The following is a 23,365-nucleotide window of genomic DNA, read 5'->3' on the forward strand; positions in this document are numbered from 1 at the left end:
TTGGACAGTTCCTTTAAGGTGGAATGCAAGGAATGGTATCCTTAATTGCCATTTAATCAGGGAGCCTAATTAAGTCTTAGCACAAAACATTTCCATGGGAAAGCATCTACATATGGTTAATTGCAGCTGGAATAGCAATTATAGGCAGTCATGTTGCCCCTCACTGCACAAACATGAATAGTTCATAAAAATTAGGAATGCTTAAAAAGAGAGCTTAGTTTTCTCAAAGCTCAGAAATTTCTGAAAAATTATCCTTAGTATGAACATAACATTGCTATGTGACTTTCCTGGCCGATGATTAATTGCAAATAGTTTATGAAATTATTTTTTAAAAAACCTGATTTTTCAGGTTTTTTAACCTGAAGATTTTAGGTTAAAATCTGATTTAGATTTTGTTTTTGATATTTTAATAAGTTAGATTGATATACAGTGTGATCAATCACAAATTACTGCTTATCTTTCAGTAGGATCAGTGTGTAACTACTGGGGAAATATTATTATACTATACTGGAAATTTGAATAAATATTGCATGATAAGGCACAAACAACAAAGGACTTTCCTGCAGGCTAATGTGCAAAAAAATTATATCCTAAGTTTAGTAATGGAGGAGGAATAATAATATAATAATATAATAATTATAATAATTTATTATTTATACCCCGCCCATCTAGCTGAGTTTCCCCAGCCACTCTGGGTGGCTCCCAATCGAGTGTTAAAAACAATACAGCATTAAATATAAAAAACTTCCTTAAACAGGGCTGCCTTCAGATTTCTTTTAAAAATAGGATAGCTGCTTATTTCCTTGACATCTGATGGGAGGGCATTCCACAGGGTGGGTGCCAGTACCAAGAAGGCCCTCTGTCTGGTTCCCTGTAACCTCACATCTCGCAATGAGGGAACTGCCAGAAGACCCTTGGCGCTGGATCTCAATGTCCGGGCTGAACGATGGGGGTGGAGACACTCCTTCAAGTATATAGGACCGAGGCCGTTTAGGGCTTTAAAGGTCAGCAGAGATTTATACCCTGAATTTGGCAGTTCTAACCCAATTGCCCCTGGCCTGCATCTGACCACGTCTTGTTTCAAGTTTGACCAAGCCACTCATGCATTGCTGAGTCCTCTTTTTTAAAATGTTGAACTAATTATACATAAGGTTATATACAAAACAGATGTGTACATTTATTATACATTTAAAATGTATAAAAGAATCAAGATGAGTATTTTATGCAGTTATATGCATTGGTGCAGGTATCTGTTTATGTGCTGATTACTTTGAGAAACATAGGGTATAATATCTGTATAATACATGTAATATACAAGAAGAGTTTTTAGAGGAACAGGTAAAAAATGACAGAATTGGGGGGGGGATCTGTCCAAGTAAGCTCAGTGCTAAGATATTCAAAAAATCCCTATCTAGAATCACAGAATTCTAGGGTGGGAAGTATACTGAAACATATTTTACTATGTTCTATATATGCTGCAACCTGCCCAGAGTGGCTGGCAAAACCCAGTCAGATGGGTGGTGTATAAATATTATCAATTAATTAATTAATCCCAATCCACAAGCCTGGAATGACCATCATCCAATCTTCCCTACTTCTAATAGATTATATATTTGTATTGCACCACAAAGAGAGAATATGAGGCATGGGGAGAAGCATTGCATAGACCAAAAATTGGGAGGTGCAAACCAAAGCAGTAATACTTTTAAGATAAAGAGCAAAGTTTAATTAGGACTGGAATAATCAAAGCAACTGGTCATTTAGTTATATGCTAGGGTATATGTTTCCCATTGCAGTTCTGATTTCCAAGTTTAAATTAGATGCATTTATTCACAGGCTAATTTATTATGCTAATTAGTTCATTCACAATTACTGCACCATAACAACCAAAGGCAACTGTCCTCCTCCAGAGAAAGCGCAAAATAATCCCTTTTTGAAAAATGCATTCAGTAATTTTCCGTGTGAATTTCTAGAGTGTAGGGAAAGGGCACTGATGAAAAAGGGTAAAAGGGATTAGAAAAAATATTATGCAAGTCCATTCTACCAAAGCTGGCCAAGTAATCTTCAGAAATACTGTGGAAGAATCCAAAAAGAGCCAGAGTTGGAGAGTCTAGTGAAAATTCCTCTGATTTAAGATCTTGTCATCTTCAAAGAAAAAGTATCCATTCTCTATCCCAGTGTTCATTAATTCAGTGGGGCATACTCCCATCGAAGTGGGTATAGGATTGCTGCTTTTTTGTGGCCTGTCTCTGAATTGCATGTGTTAATTGAAAAATCCTTCCTAATGCCATGTTAAACTCTAGGCTGTTGTTGTTGTTTTAAATGTATCTTTAAATTCATATTTTATCTCCAAAATACATATTCAGTGTGTATTTTATATCAACATACACATCTCTAAATTTATTTTACCCTGAAATTGTGAAAGCTTTTGCACATTCTTGTACTGTATTTGAGCCAAGAACTTTATTGCAAAATTCGGTGAAATGCAAAATCCTAAGGAAAATTACATGTGAATTAGGGCAGTGAATTACTTCAGGACGTGTAAATTAGGTTAAACCACTTAAAGTGAGATTATTCTCCATGTCTTCTAACAGCACCATCTTAGACATATCTGTTCAGAATGGGGTTTATTCCAAGGGAAACTATGTATAGGGTTATACCCTAAATGCATGTATATTAAAGAAAGAAAGGGTGTTGGGAGAACACAATCCAGATGAAGTTAAGTGCTTTTAAACTAGGGCAGTCCAACTTTTCATACCAAATGGGCTGCAAGAGTACACAGAACCCAAGGGCTGCACACAGCTTTGTTGCATGGGAGGCAGAGTGAGAGCAGAATTTCACACACACACACACACACACACACACACCCTTCATGCTGCCTTCCCAAAGCTGGCTAAGCTTTGAGTAGGAGCTGCGAGCATCTGGCAGAGTCCTAGAGCCTTCCTATCTCCTTTCCAAAGCTGGGAAAGTGCTAACTAGATTTGAGGAAGGAGACAGGAGGGCTTTAGGACCTTATCAGAACCCCCATACCTCCTTCCCAAAGCCCAGCACCTTGCTTACCAGCACAAGGGCTGCAGGGAGCATCAAATGTTGCTGAGAGCCATCAAAATAGGCCTTGAGGGCTGCATGTCGCCATTGGACCACTCTGCTTTTGAATCCATTGATTCCAATGTAAGACATTCAAATACAGGTATATGCTTAATGCTTCTGTAGAAATCAGTGGGACTTACAGTATTTTAAATCTGGAGTGGCGTTCAAGTATTTCCATTATGTACAGAGAACCAACAACAAATAAACTCTGCCCTCTGCCTGTTGTTTATTTTCACTAAAATTGAGAGTAGGAAAACATCATATAGACTGGTTTTGAACCAACATAAGGGCTGTGCAGCATTCCAACCATAGGAATGCAGAATCCACTGCGTATGAAGGAAAATAATGATAACACCTTAGGGCTCACTTGTGAATCTCCAAATAAAATTTAGTGCAAGACATGATGCCAAGGAGAATGCACTGAAATTATCTGTAACGTGCGCCAACCTCAGCTGTTCCTTTTTGGAAGGGAAATGTGAAGAGTTAATTGCAGAAAGTATCAGCTGCTTGCTAGCATTAGCTACACCATCAAAGCTTTTATTTTTAAGTTTTACTGAAATAATCAGAATTGTTCTAAACATACTGGTAATAGCTTCCCTTCTAGTTAGTGGCCTATGGAGCTTGTGTTTTCTGTAGGGACTGCTCTGCTATCAAATGGTAGAATACAGCCTTACCTCTAGTATTGTCTTACTCATTTCAACAAGGTTATTTTGGAGAAAGGCGTTTCAGAACTGCCATATTCAGTAATATATGTTTTATTTAAAATACCCTTTTATTACAGCAGCTTCATGGAGAAATTGTGGCAGCTGAAAGCTCTGTGAAAAATGGACGTAGTGTTGAAATAAATGGAGAAAAAAGGAACGTGTGTTGCTTTGTCAATATATTAATGAAATTCAATCAACATGCAAAGCAAAAGAAGGCCAGTTTTCACCTATTGACCTCTTGCAAAATATATAAAAACTTATCTTGAGCTCCTACTTTTTGAAGTGAGATGAAAGGCACTGCTTCGGTTTATCTCTTACCTTCAGAGCAAGCTTACTGATTGTTTGTCCTTATCACTTCAAGCCAGAAACTTACCAAGATTGCTAGACACTTCAGCAGCACACAGTTTTAAATTCCCAATTTGGCAGGAGGTGGAGATTTCTTGTTTCCATTTAAACTGCTTTCATTTCAAAATGAAATCCCATTTAAACCCAAAGGTTTGGATTGAAGCCTGAGGATCAAAAGAAAAGGGGAGAAAAAAAAGAAATTTGGGTTTAACTTGAATTGGTAGCTGAAAAGGTAACAGTCACATTCAATTGCTTTTCAGCTCCAATTTCTTGCACTCAGGCCAAACAAAATCGTCCTCCCTCTCCTGTGTTTATAATAGGACTGTCATATGTTTTTAATTTATTGTCATAGCCTCGGGCCATCATAAAAGATTATACAAGACATATGAACAGACCACTCCCCGCCAGCAAATTGGATCGTATTAGTCCAATGTATCAAATAACAATCACAATCATTATGAAATTGTTGGTCTTACCTTAGCAGCTAGAAAAGGGATATAACATATAGTATATTGTTATGAGTTCAGGGATGCCAAACCCCTCTCAACTCGCAAATCCAGTAAGTGTTAGGATTTAATCAAGACTTGGGGTATTAACCAGAGTGCTAGATACATCTAATCTCTGCAGCCAGCAAGTGTTAAAAGATAACCAAGTCAGGTTAGCCTCCTGGCAAAGTGTAAGGAGTAAGGAGAACCAAGGAATCGGCTCTGTGGGAGATGCAAATGGGGGGTTCCCTTCTCCCTCCCTTTACTTGCAGCTAGTGAGAAGGACCAAAACCAGAGTTTATAGCTGAAAGTGTGTGTAGTGTGACCTAGAAGGGGGGAAAGCAGCAAACTGGAGAAAGTGTCAGAGAACAACATTTGAGTATGTGGCATAATGAGTCAGTGTGTCTGGCTGTTAACCAGTAGGTTGGTGGTTCAAACCTGCCCAGGGATAGCTGTGGGCAGGATTCCTGCACTGCAGGGCATTGGACTAGATGAAACCAGCAAAGGAAACTTCTGCCAAATATTTTCAAATTTATCTGGAGTCACCATTTTTAGATAGCTCTTATTAGTTATGAGGGTCAAGAGGTCATGAGACCATGAGTGTGTGTGTGTGTGTGTGTGTGTGTGTGTGTCCTTTTTATGGTTTTCATATATATATATCCCAAACCCTATTTCCAGAATGATAGTAATATGTTACATCCCCAAAGCATATGGCAAAGGCCCTCTCCTGTAGCACTGGATCTCCAGCAAATGTGGCAGGAGGCTAGGCCTTGAGTACACAAGCAGGCTGGTGTCCAATGCACTTGAAATGTTTATTTGTTTGATTAACTTAAGTCTGAGACCCAGAGGAAACCTTCCCTGCTGACAATGCAGCCTTCCATTTGAGTGGCTGCATAAGCGAAGGGAGCTCCCCATTCTCTTGCTACCTAGGATGATCTATTGCAGGCTTCCTCAGCCTCGGCCCTCCAGATGCTTTGGGTCCACAACTCCCATGATCCCTCCCTAGCAGGACCAGTGGTCAGGGATGATGGGAACTGTAGTCTCAAAACATCTGGAGGGCCAAATTTGAGGAAGCCTGATCTAATGTCTGCATCACACAAGCACTAGCAAATATATTGGTGAACATATATGGTTTTCTAAGGATCTCAATAGTTCAGAGAAACTGGGGGGGGGGGGTTGACCCCAAACCAGAGGCAGTCACTATTTCCAAGCATCTGTGCCAAATTAAGTCATGCTGCTTTTGCACCATTGCATATATTGCCACACTGCCATACTGAGCAAACCAGTTTCATTCTGTAATTCAGCAAAGAGCTTAAAGGGCAAGACTTCTACTCTCTGTCCTGGAGCAGAGATATATTTGCTGAAATGGCATTAGTCTCCTCTGACTAATCATAAACACTCCTATATCTGGTTAACAAGGGCCCAATTGGATGTTATGTTAGACACAACTATTAAAAACCATGTTTAAATTGGTCACTTTTATTTGGAAAAGAAGTCAGCTATGCATCTGGATCACACTCCCAGCCCAGACTGGGGGGCTCACGCCCATTTTCCTCCCCAAAACTATGGCTCTTACTTTACCCTGAAGGGTGCTGTTCAAAATAAAACTGGCCAACTTAATCATGCCTTTTTTTAAAAGGATGGTTAATTTAGGATGTAGTTTGGCCCCTTGTGCAAGCTTTCCCTTAAAGGATGAACAGAAAGTTTCTGCTCTCAACCTTCCTGATCAGTGTGAGAAGTGAGCTACATTCTTCCAAGGTTTAGTTTTTTTCAGGCCTCAGAGTCTGAACTTAGATTTCAGCATTGGCAGTGCTGCTCCAAAAGTAGTTCTCAAAACTAAGGTGTCACTCTTCTAGTGGCTAGAAATGGAGCACAGCATCACAGTGCAGACAGGATAGCATGACTTCCCCAGATAGCAACTGCTAGCAGCAATGCTAGATATGCTACAGTCTCCTCACTGTCAGAAGCAAAACATTTTGGTCTCCTTCATATCTCTTCAGTAATTACGACTTATTGGATACTCACTCAGTTCAAAGTGTTAATTGACTTCGGTAGACTTGAAGACAATCAGTTGTATGCTAGAAATCAGAGAATTCTGTGATTAAAGAGCAATGTAAAATGTATAAATTTACACTCATGCACATCCCTTAATCTTGAATATACAACCCACCACAACAGATTTTTCAGTACATTTTCTCCTCATACTCAACTTAAGCTGAATTTTCCAGATAAAACATTATTTCTTTTATCTGGAAAATTCAACTTAAGTTGAGACACGGGTAATCAGTTGACTAGCAACACAATCTCATTACCCAGAATCTTGCTGACACCAAGGCATCTATGAAAAGCTTCATCTTCAGTAGGCATCTTGCTCCTCATCCCACTATCTCCCTCGGTTTTCAGAACCATGGAGTAATGGATAGAGAGAACCCCTTAATCTTCACCCAACCACCCACATTTGGAAGTCAATGTTAAATATTCATTCCTACCTTGGGTATAAGGTAGCTGAAGAGTTAGTTGGCCAAGGGCAGTATGTTCAGTGGTAGATAGGAGCACTACAGCTGGAAAACTATTTGAGAGATGGAAGTTAAAAGGAGGAAATGTGTATTTTCAGGATCCCTAAGCATTAAATGTTAAAGCTGTTTGCTAAATAACTGTATATGAAACAAACTATCATTTCTGTACTATAGAAGAATATTTGGCCCATTAATTCTCAGAAGAACCTGCAGTTTACAATCTCAGAATGTACTTTAACAGCATATGGATCATTTGGCAGGTCAAAAAAAAATGAATTCTTTTGTATAATTAGCTTGCATTACCCCCTTTTACAAGGCAACTTCAGTTAAATCCCCTGAATTCTCATGTATCCATTTAAATCTCTGTACAACACCAGATTGTAATTCTGGAAGTTATCATCTTCTTCTTCTTCTTCTTCTTCTTCTTCTTCTTCTTCTTCTTCTTCTTCTTCTTCTTCTTCTTTCTGTTGTATTCTGCAAAGGATTGCTGACACAAAATGAATGCATTCACATCTGAATGCTGGGTAGATTGTATGTGCACTTTGGGACCACTTAGCAAGCACTTGCCAGCCTGATAGCTCAGCTTGTGTTTAAAGCACTGTTCATAGCATCCAGCAAGCAACATCTGCAGAGTGCCTTGCTAGTTATACTGTACTATCATCTGCATATAAATTAAACTGGGAATTTAAAGTGGAGTGTTAGAAACTTCCTTAGGATACAGGCAGGGACTAATGGCAATCAAAGGTTCACACACATTTCAAATTCAAAGTTCCTTCTCTGATGCAATTAAATGTAGCTGATTAGTAATTATCAGGAAAATAATTCACATTAAATATGATATTTATGCTCAAGCTGATAGCTAGATTTCACTCTCCACTTACCGTATCATTATTAATAGGATATGTATTATCAACATGGAAAATATACGGAGGATGCCCCAAATCAATATATATTATACAGTGGTACCTCGGGTTACAGACACTTCAGGTTACAGACTCCGCTAACCCAGAAATAGTACCTCGGGTTAAGAACACTGCTTCAGGATGAGAACAGAAATCGTGCAGTGGCGGCACAGCGGCAGCAGGAGGCCCCATTAGCTAAATTGGTGCTTCAGGTTAAGAACAGTTTCAGGTTAAGAATGGAGCTCCAGAACGAATTAAGTTCTTAACCCGAGGTACCACTGTACAGGGATGTACACAGGAAGCTTTTAACCTTTCTTCAGTCTCTAAGAAGCATGGTTAGCATTCAACTAAGTTTTACTCAGAGTAGGTGTACTGATATAGGTTCATTCATTTCAGTGGGTCTTCTCTGAATAAAACTTAGTTGAATACTGCCACATGTAGAAGAAGGAGAGAAGGAAACAGAGTTAGAAGAAGGAAACGTGTTCTGCTCGCTTGCTTCCAGTGGTAACATCACACAACAAAGTTGGGTGAGGATCATTATATTCATTCAAGTTGTTTATATCCTGTTTTTCAGGTGAACATTCTAAAGCAGTTTACACAGAAATTCATAAATTAAAACTATAATAAAAAGGCAGGAGACAAGCTACAGGGGGGAGGGGGAGGCCTTTTGAAAACTCTTCCCCTCAGGCAAAGATGGTTTGTGAGTAAACCTGTGGTGGCAAATTAGGGTGCCAATAAAAAGTTGGCCAAAGAAAGAGGAGGGATGGCTAGGCCAGGCCACTTTTTAGGAGATAAATAATGGCCTGCCTGTTCTGTCTTCTCTCTCTCATTCCTAAGGGCAATATTAGGTAGCTCTGTGGTGGCAGTTGGGAGAGGGGAAGCATTCCATCTGAAACACAGGGAGCTAAAGGGTGGACAGCTGTTCCAGCTTGTAAGATCTTTCCCCCTCAAAAACACGCCTGTTGCTGTTGCAGGTCAAGCTGGTGTGCAGCAGGAGCCCTGTACAGTATTAAGGACACAAAACTCTTCTTAGCACTGCAAATTCTCTTTGCCCTCCTACAAACCAGACTGGGCCAAAGGGCAACCGTTAGGCAGGCTCCATCCACATGCTGCAAGCCTGTCCCCATTTTACATCTGCCAGACTCTGCAGGCTGCTGCATCCCCGCAGCCATAAAAGAGAGGAAGTTATCTTTTTAGTGCTTTGTACTCACCAGAGGGGATGCTCTGTACTATGGTCTAATTTTATTACGGCAATGTTGCCTCTGGAAGTACTGACTTTCTAACATGCTGTTAGGCTACAGGGTGCCATGTCTTGATACAACTTCTTTTTTTTGGGGGGGGGGGGGAAGAAGCCTAAGGTTTTGTCTTCCTCTTATAGGTGGTCAGCCAAGAATGAGCAGCTGCTTTATGACTCATTAATTCTCTCTTATCTCTCCTATGTATTGGAGGGACAGAAATTATAAGCTCTGGTTTCCTCTTATTTCAGTAGAACAGTCTATCTGTGATTCCAGGCACTGTACATACATTATTGGCCATGGAGCTCTGCATCTTGGATACCCATATGGGTGAGGCACTGTCCTTCAAGGAACCACACCGGGGAAAACAGTTCGTAATCCCCATCTTCCAGCAGTCACTAGTTATGAAATACAAGCTAAGCAATGTCTCTGTTGAGCTAGCCTTGTAAAAGCTGAATAACTTCATTAAGAAAGCATCTAAAGACATACTAAAATATTATTATTATTTAAATTTGTTAGTCATTTCCCCCCCACAAAAGTGACCCAAAAGAACTAAGTGTTGGGGGGGGGGCATTAAATCCAAGCATATTTAAAAGGGACCTGACTCCTTGTTGACAGATAAAGTTGTTCCTCTGTAATCTCCTGTAATCTGCTGCAAGCTGGAAACCCTAAACAGACTGAGGGTAGAAACAGCCACTTAATTTTAAAGGCAATGAATGCCTTTGTATAATAATAATAATAATAATAATAATAATAATAATAATAATAATAATAATAATAATTTATTTATACCCCGCCTATCTGGCTGGGTTTCCCCAGCCACTCTAGGCGGCTTCCAACAGAATATTAAAAACAAAGAGGGCTGCCTTCAGTTGTCTTTTAAAAGTAAAATAGTTGTTTATTGCCTTGACATCTGCTGTATCCCTAACTTACGAAGTGTTTCCTCCATATATTTGAGAGACTAGACTAGCGGTTCCCATTTAAAAAGACAGGACAATATTAATCTAATATTGACAATAGTATTCCTCTGCGGATGCGAAGTTGACCTTAATATGAAGAAAGCATACAGGCTTTGACTCTCCGTCTTTATGCAAAGTCTTTGCCATTGCTCCTTCCCGACTGTGCCTTTAGGCACCAGCTAGCCCAGCTGCAGCTAATAGAAAGAGTCACTCGTGTAGCAGTAAAGCAGCCAACGGGAGTGGAAGCAGTAATTGAATTGCTGTAGAGAGACATGACAGTGAAGCCTGGGGTTTATTTCTGCTAGGAGCTGGAGAGAATCAGGGCAGTCTGAGACAAAGCGTTCATGTAGCCTCAGGAACTAAAGGCCTAGTTTTTCATGGTTCTCAAGACATGCAAAGGTAAAGACCATGTACATTTTTCTAATTTAAGATCTTCCTCATTTCCAACCTAAGATATTAAAAAAAAAGATTCTCATGGCTGTCACTAAAGTCTGAAATAGAATCATTTGTAGTTCTTTTTAATCAGTTCCTAGCACCTTGAGTGCTTCAGGTGGCCACAAGCTTTTCTGTTTGACTTGACTAATAAAAGATTTCAACTTTCAATGGAATTCCATAACCAAATAATACCATTTAAGAAGCCAGTGTTTTGAGTATCTTGCACTTCTGTGCAATGGGTAGATGTGCTGCAGTTATCAGAAATTTTAGTAATTCCTTAAATTTCACTTCCGAATTGTTACCTTCAAACACATTTCTAAGAAGCAACTGAGGGGTAAATTAATTCACTTAAGATTGTCAGCATTTCTGGTCAGCATTTCTTGTTTTAACAGTCAAGCACTCCCACCAAATATATACATGAGTTCTCCTACTCCTGCAATTTCTTGAATTTCTTGAGAAATGCCTGCTTCCATATAACAAAGCTGTACTAGGTTTCTGAACTACCACTGCATTGTTTTAAGAGCATGGACCCTGACGTGTGGACATGTTTGTTTCAGTGGTACAAGTCTTTACCCAAGCATGTTCATCTAATGTATGACCTAAGTCTGTCTCTCACTGCATCTAATGTTTCCATAGAAAGCCCTAGCAACGTAATGAGTATATTCAACACCATCTCTATATGACACTGTTCTGTGTCCAAAATTATGTGTTTGAAGGCTGTTGGATATGAGGGGAGACCACAGAAGATGAAACAACTGGTCTTCTGTAATCAGCACAACAGGGAAGCTGACTCTGTTGTATAGTAACATCTTTGCTTATACTGGTCAACAGTAAACTACTATTTTAGTTACATTTTCCATCTTACCTTGACTTTTCATCATATCATTATAGACAGGGTTGTTTTAAGGTTTGGCAGCAGTGAATTTCTCAATTTTGTGGCCAGTGTAGTTTCAAGTTATTTCACTTCCTGCACACTGGGTTGCTGGTTATTATTTATAAATGATTATTAACACATATCGTGCCAACAAAGGCCCATATAGGAGACAGCATCTTAAAAAGCAGAGACATCACCTTGCTGACAAAGGTCCGTATAGTTAAAGCTATAGTTTTCCCAGTAGTGATGTATGGAAGTGAGAGCTGGACCATAAAGAAAGCTGATCGCCGAAGAATTGATGCTTTTGAATTATGGTGCTGGAGGAGACTCTTGAGAGTCCCATGGACTGCAAGAAGATCAAGCCTCTCCAATCTTAAGGAAATCAGCCCTGAGTGCTCACTGGAAGGACAGATCCGGAAGCTGAGGCTCCAATACTTTGGCCACCTCATGAGAAGAGAAGACTCCCTGGAAAAGACCCTGATGTTGGGAAAGATGGAGGGCACAAGGAGAAGGGGACAACAGAGGACAAGATGGTTGGACAGTGTTCTCGAAGCTACCAGCATGAGTTTGACCAAACTGCAGGAGGCAGTGGAAGACAGGAGTGCCTGGCGTGCTCTGGTTCATGGGGTCACGAAGAGTCGGACACGACTAAACGACTAAACAACAACAACAACATTAACACACATATTACTACATGTGTTTCCAGGGTGCCTCAAATAATAAAATAAATAAATAAAAATGAAAATAGTACAGTTTAGAAGAGCAGCATAAAGCAGTAGAAGGGCGTATTAGTTTTTTTTTTTTTTTTACAGAGCTAAGTTCATAAATGCTAATCTATTATTTGGCTGTGCCTGCCTCTTAAATACATGAATGTGATGACATAATTTATTTATTAAAGTTTATCCTAACTTTCACAGGATTGTATGCCGTTCATTCCTCCTTTTCAGAGCTTTCTGGTGCTTATTTTTCAAGCCCAGCATTATTTTAACATTGTATACAGGGCTGGGTCAATACTAAATATCCTGTTTTAGTTCTTTCTAGTTGTTAAAAAAGCTTGTGTTGTGTGTTTCAGCAACTCTATCGAAAATTTCACTGTTTTTGTCTAAATCCTGAATACAAAGTGCTACTCAAAGGAACTGTGGTGGAAGCCCCAATAAATAACATCTTGGTTTGGTTAAAGATTTTGCTAATAGTGCCATTCTGGAACTAGAGCATTATGCAAAGGAGTTGGACAAAGTTATGCAAAGGTTTTCACATAATTCTCATACCTAATCAATTAAGATATGATTTTGCATACTAAAAAATTGTGATTTGGGAGATCTGAGCAAATATTGCACTTATATTGCACATATTTTAAACTGGAAAACAAAACTGGAAATCTTGATAACAATGTACTATAAAAAGAAAAAAGAAACACCTCATTTGTGCTTCTAATTTTCATCAGTAGGTGGTGCTAGAAATTTGTGCACTGGCTATTTCAGGCACATTTCTATTATTCAGTGATGCCATTAATCTTTCTCCCAGATAAAGAAACACATTCATTGTGGGTATTTTTTACAGGTGTCTCAATATTCTGCACACACAAATCTACACTCCTTTTTGAATTAATCTTTTTGAATTAGATGGTTAGGTTTTAAAAAAATGAATTGGGGGCAGGACAGAATATTCTGAACTCAAATTTGAAAGAAAGGCCCTTAGGGTGAATTTGGGAATGCAAATAATGTGTCATTGCCTCTGAGAATAGGGTAATGCTGAATAGGGTAATCTGAGTACTATAACCCCTTTCCAACAACCCCTCTTTTTTCACATTTACAATTACAATAAAAAAATTTAAGGAAGGTTATCTTCCCATGTCCTTTACTTCATCTGCATACATAGAGAAATATAACAGTTCCCAAAGAACTGATTCCTACTTGAACTTGTGAATCAGCAATGTTTACAAACCCAATGTTTACAAACTTGCAAGGCAAGTGATGCTCTTTGAAAGGAAAAAAGAAAGAAATTCTTCCATTTCATCAGCTCATCTTTTCATTTTCATCTTAATTGGCTCATCCTTCCATTTTCTTTTTTGTCTGCTGTGTGATCAAATGGAATAAAGGCAAGAAATATCCATTTTTACAAGGCAATAAAATAAAATGGAAGTTCACCACAGTAAAGTGAAAATTTAATCTAGTGTGGATTGTGATGAGCAAAGGAAGCCCAACACATTGAGGACTACAGAGACCCATGGAAATCTCATAAAATTTGAGCTGGTCCCAGTAAAATGCATGACTTGTCTTTACAAAGTCTTACTCTACCAGATTCTGTGTATAAAATGGATTTGATTGTGTAATATAATCACAACAAGCAGAGGGGATTGTACTTCAAATGGAGGTACACACATTTCTAAAAATGCTGGATGCCAGTGACTGAATGCAATGGTGGACAAAGTGCAGGCACGCTAAATTGTTCTTTACCCAGCAGATTCAAAAAGATTGGTCTAAATACAATGCTGCTTCTCTGAGATGCAACTGTAGAATAAAGGGGAGAACAGTTTAGCTAAGAATTTATAGAAAAGAGTTCTGATTACTGACATTTTGATTGGAAATAATGGCCAGAAGGCTGTAATTGAAAAGCTAATATATTTGGATTATAATTTATCACTGGTGGGTTCCTCATCAGTCATACTGACAGTGCAACAATTGTCCATTAGGCATTCACTGAGCTATTTTTTTTAACCAAAGCTTGCATTCATAATATGCTTAATATTAAATTTTCATTTTATCTTCTAGCTCTTTCAAATAATGAAAGTTGAAATGCATGGGTTACATCCAATGCTGGTCCACTCAGAGTAGACCCGTTGAAATTAATGGACAGAACTAACTTAAGTCTATTAAGTCCAACAGGTCTACTTTGAGGAGAGCTTAGTTGGATACTAGCCTATGGGTCTGTGTTCTATTTAAAAACGTTTTAGTTTCATTGCTATAAGCATAGGCAGCTACTGTGCAGTCCATTGTAAAACATAAATATTTGGTGGTTGGTTTTTTTTTTGCATGGGAGTTATCTGAAAGGGCAACAAAGTAAAATACCTTGGGAGGACTCTCCTTTGATGGAGGTTTCTAAGCAGACATTAGATGGCCATCTGCCAGGGATGCTTTAGTTGAGATTCCTGCATTGTATGAGTTTGGACTAGATGACCCTTGGGCTCCCTTCCAACTCAACGATTCTGTGATTCCATTAGTACACAGTGTGACAAAGGTATCATAAAAATAATGTGATCATTATAAACCGCTAGCTGAAATGATCACAACATTTGTGATCATTTCAGCTTCTGATTATGATGGTTCTCTCTGCCTTGTCTTGGTTCATTTACCTGGAATGTGTACTACAAAAGCAATTATTAATGCCATTAAACAATATTGTATTATCGTAACCATAAAGTATACTTGTTGGCATGCATATTGCCTGTTTGTTTTTCTTCAAAGAAATCCAGCAGCGATCAAGGGAACATGCAACTTAAGGTGCAAAGTTAGACCTGAATCCTAAGAAGATTTCCCTTTGTTTCTCATGTTGTTCAAGTAAGAATAGCATTATGACCAATTTGCAGAGCAAAATAATTGCACCCTGCATTCAGATACTTGAGACACACCTGAATGGTGTCCTAGTGGTATGGGAGCAGCTTTCCAGGGAGCGGTTCCCACAACCCCACAAGGAGAACAGTCATAGTTTAGTGGCAGAGCACAAGCTCTGCATGCAAAGGAACCCAGGCTCAGACCTTGGCATCTTCAGGTAGGCCCAAGAAAGACTCAATTTAAATCCTATTGAGCCACTGTCATTCATAGTAGATAATACTGAAATAGGTCAAAGTTCTGACTCCGTATAAGACAGCTTCCTATGTTCAAATGCCTTAAACAGTCCGTAAAGTGTAATGATTTGCTAACCCTTTAAAATCCAACCTTTGAGAAAAGATTAAAGGTTTTATTGTTTATTTATTTGATTTATCAAGTATTTGATTTATTTTTTGTTTATATGGTTAAACCACCTAATTCATAAGAAAGCTATTGTGATGGTGGTGGTGGGCACTAAAAAAGTATAACCACCATTGATAAAATCATAACTAGAACCAAACGACTAACAATAAACAGAATTAATTATCTAAAGCATTTGAGAAATTAAATGTTTTCAACAGATGGCAAAACATCAGAATTGTAGGTGTCCATCTCAATAAGATCAGTGCCACGCTGAAACCCTTGAAATCAAGTATAAGATAAAGGAATGTGTGGCTTCTCTAGATGATCACAGTGATCTGACTGGTGTATAAGGCAGTCTTTCAGGTAACCTGCTCCTTTAAACACAAACAATAATACCTTGAGCTTAGCCATTGCCGTTTCCAGTAATATGCTGATGCAGAGCTATTCCAGGGTGCAGCATTTGGCACCATCTGTAATTTCTGAACCAGCCTCAAAGGTAGGTCCATGTAGAGCACACAACAGTAGTCCCATCTATAAGTAACTAAGGCCTGCAACACTGTGGCCAAACTCTCCCTGCCCAGAAACAGCCATAGCTGGACTACCAGCCAATGCTGGAAGGAAGCATTCCTGACTACTGAGGATACGTCTACCTCCCAAGGTAGACGCTATGTATGCGCTCCTTCAGGAAGGGAGCAACCCCATTAAGAACAGACAACTGGTCTATTTCCCAAACCTGGGAGCCCCTCATCCTTTCGTCTTCGTTTTATGATTGCTACTTCCTCGTGTGTTTTTTCTTAATAACTTTAAAAAACCCTGAGTGTAATTTTGAAAAACATAGTGTTGTGCCTTTATCCGTGCATCATTTGTTTTGTGAATTGTTGGGTGTTGACAAATGTCATGAGTTAAACTCCCACTCATTCCAAGAAGGACTCCTATATTTAGATGAAAAGTACACTTTCATGGCTGGTTGTGATCAAGGGCACAATCTGAAAATGCATTCAAGTTACTGAAAGGATTTGAATTTAACTGTGATCGTTTCTGTGTAAGGCCCAATTTAAAAAGTCTCCTGGTCTTGTTTTGCAGATCAATACGGACACCTATTACAAGATACCTGTTTGGATTTTAACACACTCAAGCATCACCTCCACTGATATTTTAACAACCCCATCAAGCTTTGGTTGGGTAGTCAACAGCCGCAAAGCTGCTGTCCACGTGGACTGGTGCTGACATTTCTCGTCCAGCTGCGAGAGCCTCTCCATCTAAACCTAGAGACATGGCAACAAATGGAACAAAAGTAGCTGATGGACAAATCTCCACAGAACTCAGTGATGCGTCAATCACCAATGACAAGCCTAAGACACTGGTGGTCAAGGTGCAGAAGAAAAAAGGAGATATTCCAGACAGAGACACCTGGAAGGGGAAATTTGACTTTCTTATGTCCTGTGTTGGCTATGCGATTGGCTTAGGAAATGTTTGGCGGTTTCCATACCTTTGTGGGAAAAATGGAGGAGGTACTGAGTTCAGTTTATGTAATTCAGTGCTAAATATTTTTTATCAGAATCCACTACTTCCTGTTAATCTTACAAGACCAGCAGGAGAGAAGGGAGAGCAGGCTGAAGTTCTTAACACAGGTCTTTCAAACTGCATGATAATGCTTTTTGGAAGTGCATGCTAAACAGATTTTACTACTTGCACACTGGATTCCTTGGCCATGATAGGTGATCACTTCAGTGAAAGATGACTATGTATTTTGAGTTCCCATATGGTTGGTTTGGAGGGCAGCAGAACACTTTCCCTATTATCCATTTGGAGGAGAGCAAAGAGGCTCACAGAGACTGCTCTGCTTATTCTTTGCCTTGTCCCATTCAGAGTGCCACCATGATATACTATTATATTTGGCGGCAGCCAAAGCAGCTGGTTTTAGAAAAAGGATATGCCTTGTGTACTATGAGAACATCTGCTTTTGCCTTTAACAGGAAAGCAGTCTCTTCCAGACTAAGTATGGCACCAAAAACCCAGGTTCAGCAGCCAGGTCAAGGTTATGTCAGGGTGCTCAGTAGCAAGAGTAGCTCCTTCTTGCTGCAACACAAAGCAAGACCCTCCTGGTGGTATTAACTGCTGGTAAAGACTGTCTGCTCCTATCAAAAACAATGAGGCAGAAACTCATCTGCAAATATTCTTTGTAACATGTGACTCAGCTCACACTGCAAAACAGCAAAGCATATCCCTAACCATGCATACGATTAGGGCAATAGTATCAGAGATCTAGAGCAAAATAGTGTTCATTTGCTTTCTGCTGCAATTAAAGGAAAAATGAATGTTGAATTCTTGCATAATGATACACATGTTGGTTTTCAGTATAATTGCTCATTTTTTGTATCCTTTCAGGAGCATTCCTGATTCCATATTTCCTTACTTTAATTTTTGCTGGAGTTCCCCTGTTTCTTTTGGAATGTTCGCTTGGGCAATACACATCCATAGGAGGTCTTGGAGTTTGGAAGCTTGCTCCAATGTTCAAAGGTACAGTGTTGAGTTAAATACATTGCTATTAATACCATAGTAGGTGTTAACATTCAGGTCATTCTTTGATCAATTTAATACTGGCCCACTTTTTCTAGACTAAGAATTCAAAGTTATTTAAGTATATTAAAAGATGCACCAAACCAATAAATATTTCTTGCAAAAGAAATAATAAAATGATGTTTACATAACTCTGAAATTGTACTTTTGCAACAAGCCAGTGTAAACTCTGTCTATATGAGAAAGATAGACAGAATAACCAGGTAGTTCTGGAATTTAATCCCAGGCATCTCCACCCTTTATCCTATTTTTCTTTCTATACACATCTCCTGACTATGGCCAGTGTTGCAATGTATTATCCTCAGTCACAATTTCTCAGTATATTGTTTTCCAGCTGTAGGCTGGCTAAACATTCAGAACCCTTATTTCATTTGGCAACAGAACACTCTCTTTACTTTGCCCAACAACCCTAATTTGCTTACTTATAGTGCACATAACGACATTTCTTGTGATATCTCTTCCCCCTTCAAGTGGTTGCTCCCTGCCCATAGCAAAAGGGTTATCTGACTGAAACATAAACTGAAAGTGTAGTTTTTTTGTGCTACTCTTCAACCCTCATTAAGAAGACTGGTACCTCAAACTGCAATTCACGTAACCACTACTTTCTCGTAACCATTTTCATCTTAGTATAAGTGTGCAAATCGTAGGTTTACATCCCTCCAAATGTACTTATTATTGTTATATTCTGAAACTCTACCGCTAAGAATACGAGTCCTAAAATGCTCTGATATGCTTTTCTCCCTATAGGTGTGGGATTAGCTGCTGCTGTCCTGTCCTTCTGGCTTAATATTTACTACATTGTGATTATTTCCTGGGCCATATATTACTTATACAACTCTTTCACCACAGTAAGTGATCTTTCTTCTCATGTTTAAAAAAACCCTCATTACAGCTCAGCTTGATTAGCTGACCTACTTTAAAATAATAATAATAATAATAAAATATCATTTTATTTATTTACGTAGGGGAGTTTTGCCCCCCCCCCACTCCTCTCATCAATCCCTCACCAACTTCTTCACAAGTTACTTTACTTACCTAATGGACAAATCATTTCAGCTTCTCCTTTCTGTTGCATAGGGAAATGATTTAAATTGGGTGAACTTGAAAACTGGAGAACAACAGTTGTGTATGGACATAGAATAGGACCTAATAGCGTTGCTAGGAAGTCATGCTGGTTCCTTGACCACTAAAAGTTCCACCCATAGCATTTTGAGATTCTATTATTCCAACAGGTATTATAATGTTTTGGTCCATAAAACACATCATGGCAACATACTGGCGTAATATAGAACTTTAATTTTCAGAGGCAGCCGGAAGTTCATATAGCAATGGCCTTCCTCTATTCCACAGGTCCATATATTTATTTTTAACTATTTCTTTACTGTCTGTCACATCAACCTTGAGTTGGAATACAACTATTTCAAAACTTTAGGGCATGTTCACGTATAACCAACCACACCACCCTGCCTACCGAATGATGGTGGCAAAGAAAGCTTACTTCTCCACTACCATCACATCTGCAAGTAGCCACCCAAAAGAGTTTTTTCAAGTGGTGAATGGTGTTGTGGATTTTTTTTTATTTTTTATTTTTTTGCTTAATCTGGACAAGCTTCTTGAAGAAACACAGCTGACCGCCTGCCCCCTTGACTCTTGCACATCTTATCTTCTTAGAGTGAGCCATAGAAGGTTAATTAGGTGGGCCTAGGGAGTGATTAATACTTTACTGAAAGAGGCATTGGTTGGTTCCCTCCTTAAGAAGACCTCCCTGCACCCAGGGACCATACCCTTGATATGCTTGAGAAGGTAGTGGTGGTCCACTTCAGGGATGCTAAGAGGAAACCGATTCCTTGGATCCATTCCAATCTGGCCTCAGGCCTGACCGTGGCACTATAACTGCCTCGGTTGCCCTAGTTGATCACATTTTTGGAGAGAAAGATAGAGGGTGTGTGACCCTGCTAATTCTCAATCTTTTAGCAGCTTTTGATACTGTTGGCCACAATATCACTCTGGAGCATCTCAGGGAGGTTGGGGGCACTGTACTTCAGTGGTTCCACTCCTACCTCCAGGACCATTTCCAGAAGGTCATTATGAGAGGCTACTATTTGGTGTCAGGGAAGTTTTCTGTGGCTTCCCACAGGGTCCCATCTTGTCTCCCATGTTATTTAACGTCTACATGAAGTCTCTGGGAGTTGTCATCAGGAGATTTGGAGTGAAGTGTCCTTAATTTGTAGATGACACTCAGCACTATCTCTTTGTTCCAGCTGAATCAGGAGAGACAGTTGAGATGTTAAACCTGTGCTTGGAGACAGTGACAGGCTGGATGTGAGCCAATAAATTGAAGCTGAATTCAGAAAATTCAGAGCTCTTATGCATCCTGAGTTCTCACATCCAGGAGCTGGGAAGGCCCGCCTGTTCTGGATGGGTTGCACTTCCATGGAAGGAGCAGGTCCACAGTTTAAGGGTTCTTCTGGATTCTGCTTGTCAGTGGAGGCTCAACTAGCCTAAGAGGCTAGAAGTGCCTTTTTCCAGCTCTGGCTGGACCACAAGCTGCAGCTCCTTTTGGACAGAGATGATTTGGATATAGTATTCCAGGTTCTGGTAATTTTCAAACTGGATTATTACAAGTAACTCTATATGCGACTGCCTTTGAAGATGGCTTGGAAACTTCAATTGGTCCAAAAATGCAGCAGCCAGATGGCTGGCTGGGGTTCCATTTAGATTTCACACACACCCTGTTTTAAAACAGCTGCATAGGTCCAGTACAACCATAGCCCAGCTGCATGGGCAGCGGGAATGGATGTGTCGGTCTTGTTCTGGTTAATTTGTCTTTTGCATGTGTTCACCAATACATGTATTCTATGCAGTATCTGTGTGCATTTCCCCCTGCACAGATTTAATATTTTAACAATTAAAAGTGCCTCAAGTGCTGGCTTTAACACATTTTCTCCCTCTTTCTTTTTTAAACAGGTGCTAGCTGTCTGCAGCAGCTAGAAAGCACAGCTGCTGTTATACCCATTGAAAATTTGGCCAGAGCTGTCCCTGGGATTGACAGCACATGATTGATGGCTTCCTCCATGGGTTCATAGGGGCAGCCATACATTTTTCATATGAAGTCCCTGGAATGGATGACACATAATCACATCCTGTCAGCCCAAGGGGCTTTTCTGACCCCCATCTTCAATGCAAGTGGTGTGAATTGTGCTTTCTAGAGGCTCCAGGTGGCTAGCAGGCTAGCACCTGCTGTTATAAAATGTGTTAAAGTCAGGCCTCAATCAACCTCACACAAATTGGTTGTGGTGCAGAATTCCTACAGAGACATGCAATCTGATTGTTTCAGGATGCGCTTGCCTAGGAATTCACAACCAACACATTCCTAATGGACCCATAAAGTGGTAGAGCAAGGCCCAAACTCTTCTTGGCAGCCTCCACCAGAATAACATACAAAATGGGTCTGAGAGAAAAGGCTAGTAGGAAAAGAAACACTTAACTCAAGTTAAATTTTTGTTTCAGTTTTAAAAAAGAAAAAGAAAGCATGTTTAGTTCTTCCTAATTGTGAAGAGTAAATCAGAAATGCTGGAAAAAGATTAGATCAGTGCCACTCTTCATGTCCAATAATGTACTGTGTGTCTTCAGAAGTATGCATATATAATAATGTAAGTCAAGAACATTTAAGAGACAAAAGTTACAACAGAATATAATTCTTGACAGGCATGAACCCTGTGGAAGCTTAATGCCCTGAAAAATTGGAACCAGCTTAGTTTTAACATTGGCTATCATTTCTAAGCAAGCGTGATATACTAGCTGTTAGCTCTTAAGATGACTTGAAAAACACTGATGTTTTTATTCTTCTCTCCCCATCCTTTATCCTTGCCTTTTTAATTAGAATCTTCCATGGAGACACTGTAACAACCCCTGGAACACAGACCACTGTTTCTCAAACTATAGTATAGCAAATACCACCAACATGACAAGTGCTGTTTTGGAATTCTGGGAGTAAGTTGAGAAAAATCTTTTCCTCATCCCAATGAATATGTTCAGTTAATTTCTTACTAGATGTATAAGGTCAGCTAAGTTCAAGAAATTTATACATCTCCTCTTTGATTTTAGACGTAACATGCACCAAATGACAGATGGATTGGAAAAACCAGGCCAGATCCGCTGGCCACTAGCAATTACTCTAGCAATTGCCTGGATTTTAGTGTATTTCTGCATCTGGAAGGGGGTAGGCTGGACAGGAAAGGTAAGAATATGTTCTAAAAGCCTGTGCATTGTAATCAGAGTCAGCATAGAATTCTAAAGCTTCAAAATAGACTTGCTGATACATCCTTCCATGAGATATGAATGTTAATGCCCTTTTTAAAACTCTTTGGATACCCCTGTAAATTGCTAGAGGGATAGTGGTGCTAGTCTGTTGCAGCAAAAAACATAAAGACTCTTCCAACACCATTAATATTAACAAATTTTATTATGGCACAAACTTTCATAAACTTGGATAAAACATGCAAGCTTTAAAGGCGCCACAAAATTATTGTTTTCTGCTGTAAATTGTATTTCAAGCATGTATATAAATATTCCATTACTGTACAAATTGAACTTTTAAGTTTTTAAAAGTGAGTTAAAGGTAAAGGACCGTGGACGGTTAAGCCCAGTCAAAGGGTTGCGGCGCTCATGTCGCTTCCAGGCCAAGGGAGTCAGCATTTGTCCACAGACAGCTTTCTGGGTCATGTGGCCAGCATGACTAAAGCGCTTCTGGTGCAACGGAACACCGTGACATAAGCCAGAGCACACGGAAACACTGTTTACCTTCCCGCCAACCTAGCAATTCGAAAGCACGCCGGTGCAAGTAGATAAATAGGTACTGCTGTGGCGGTAAAAGTGAGTAAGAGCAGACTTAACTATAAAAGGTGGAGGGTGGCAATCTGTACAAGAGAACCAAGCATGGGCATGTCTAGCAAGGAGGGGATTGTGTATCCCTGTGCTTAACATGCAATAAGAAATAGCAGAGTACTGTTGCATCTGTCTCAGATGGGGGGCAGTGGAAACCTTTTCAGTTCGAGGGCCACATTTCCTTCTTAGTAGCCTTTTTTGGGGGTGGCCACATGCTAATCGTGGGTGAGACCAGAGGCAAAAGTAGGCAGAGCAACTAATATGAATTTTACCTTCTCTCAGTAAGCTAGTTTCCACACACACTGTTGCACACCTCCTCTGTCCTCCATCCAGGCAAGCAGTAAGTATTGCAGCCAGGCAAAAACACTCAAGGAGGGTGCAAACCAGGGCTTACAAGAGGAGT

The 23,365-nt window shown here is 39.6% G+C and overlaps 1 protein-coding gene across 2 annotated transcripts in view; it reads left to right on the top strand.

Annotated features, from left to right (window-relative positions):
- SLC6A1 (solute carrier family 6 member 1) overlaps positions 1-23,365 on the top strand; it is a 77,514-nt gene that overhangs the window by 39,736 nt on the left and 14,413 nt on the right. For both annotated transcript variants that reach the window (XM_083726813.1, XM_083726814.1), the window contains exons 2-6: positions 16,579-17,006; positions 17,884-18,015; positions 18,823-18,923; positions 21,959-22,068; positions 22,183-22,315. In XM_083726813.1, the coding sequence (XP_083582939.1) occupies positions 16,769-17,006; positions 17,884-18,015; positions 18,823-18,923; positions 21,959-22,068; positions 22,183-22,315 (714 nt within the window). In that variant the 5' untranslated portion in view covers positions 16,579-16,768. The remainder of the gene's footprint in view (positions 1-16,578; positions 17,007-17,883; positions 18,016-18,822; positions 18,924-21,958; positions 22,069-22,182; positions 22,316-23,365) is intronic.

The sequence above is a fragment of the Podarcis gaigeae genome, assembly GCF_964106915.1.
Source record: "Podarcis gaigeae genome assembly, chromosome: 2".
Taxonomy (NCBI): Eukaryota; Metazoa; Chordata; class Lepidosauria; order Squamata; family Lacertidae; genus Podarcis; species Podarcis gaigeae.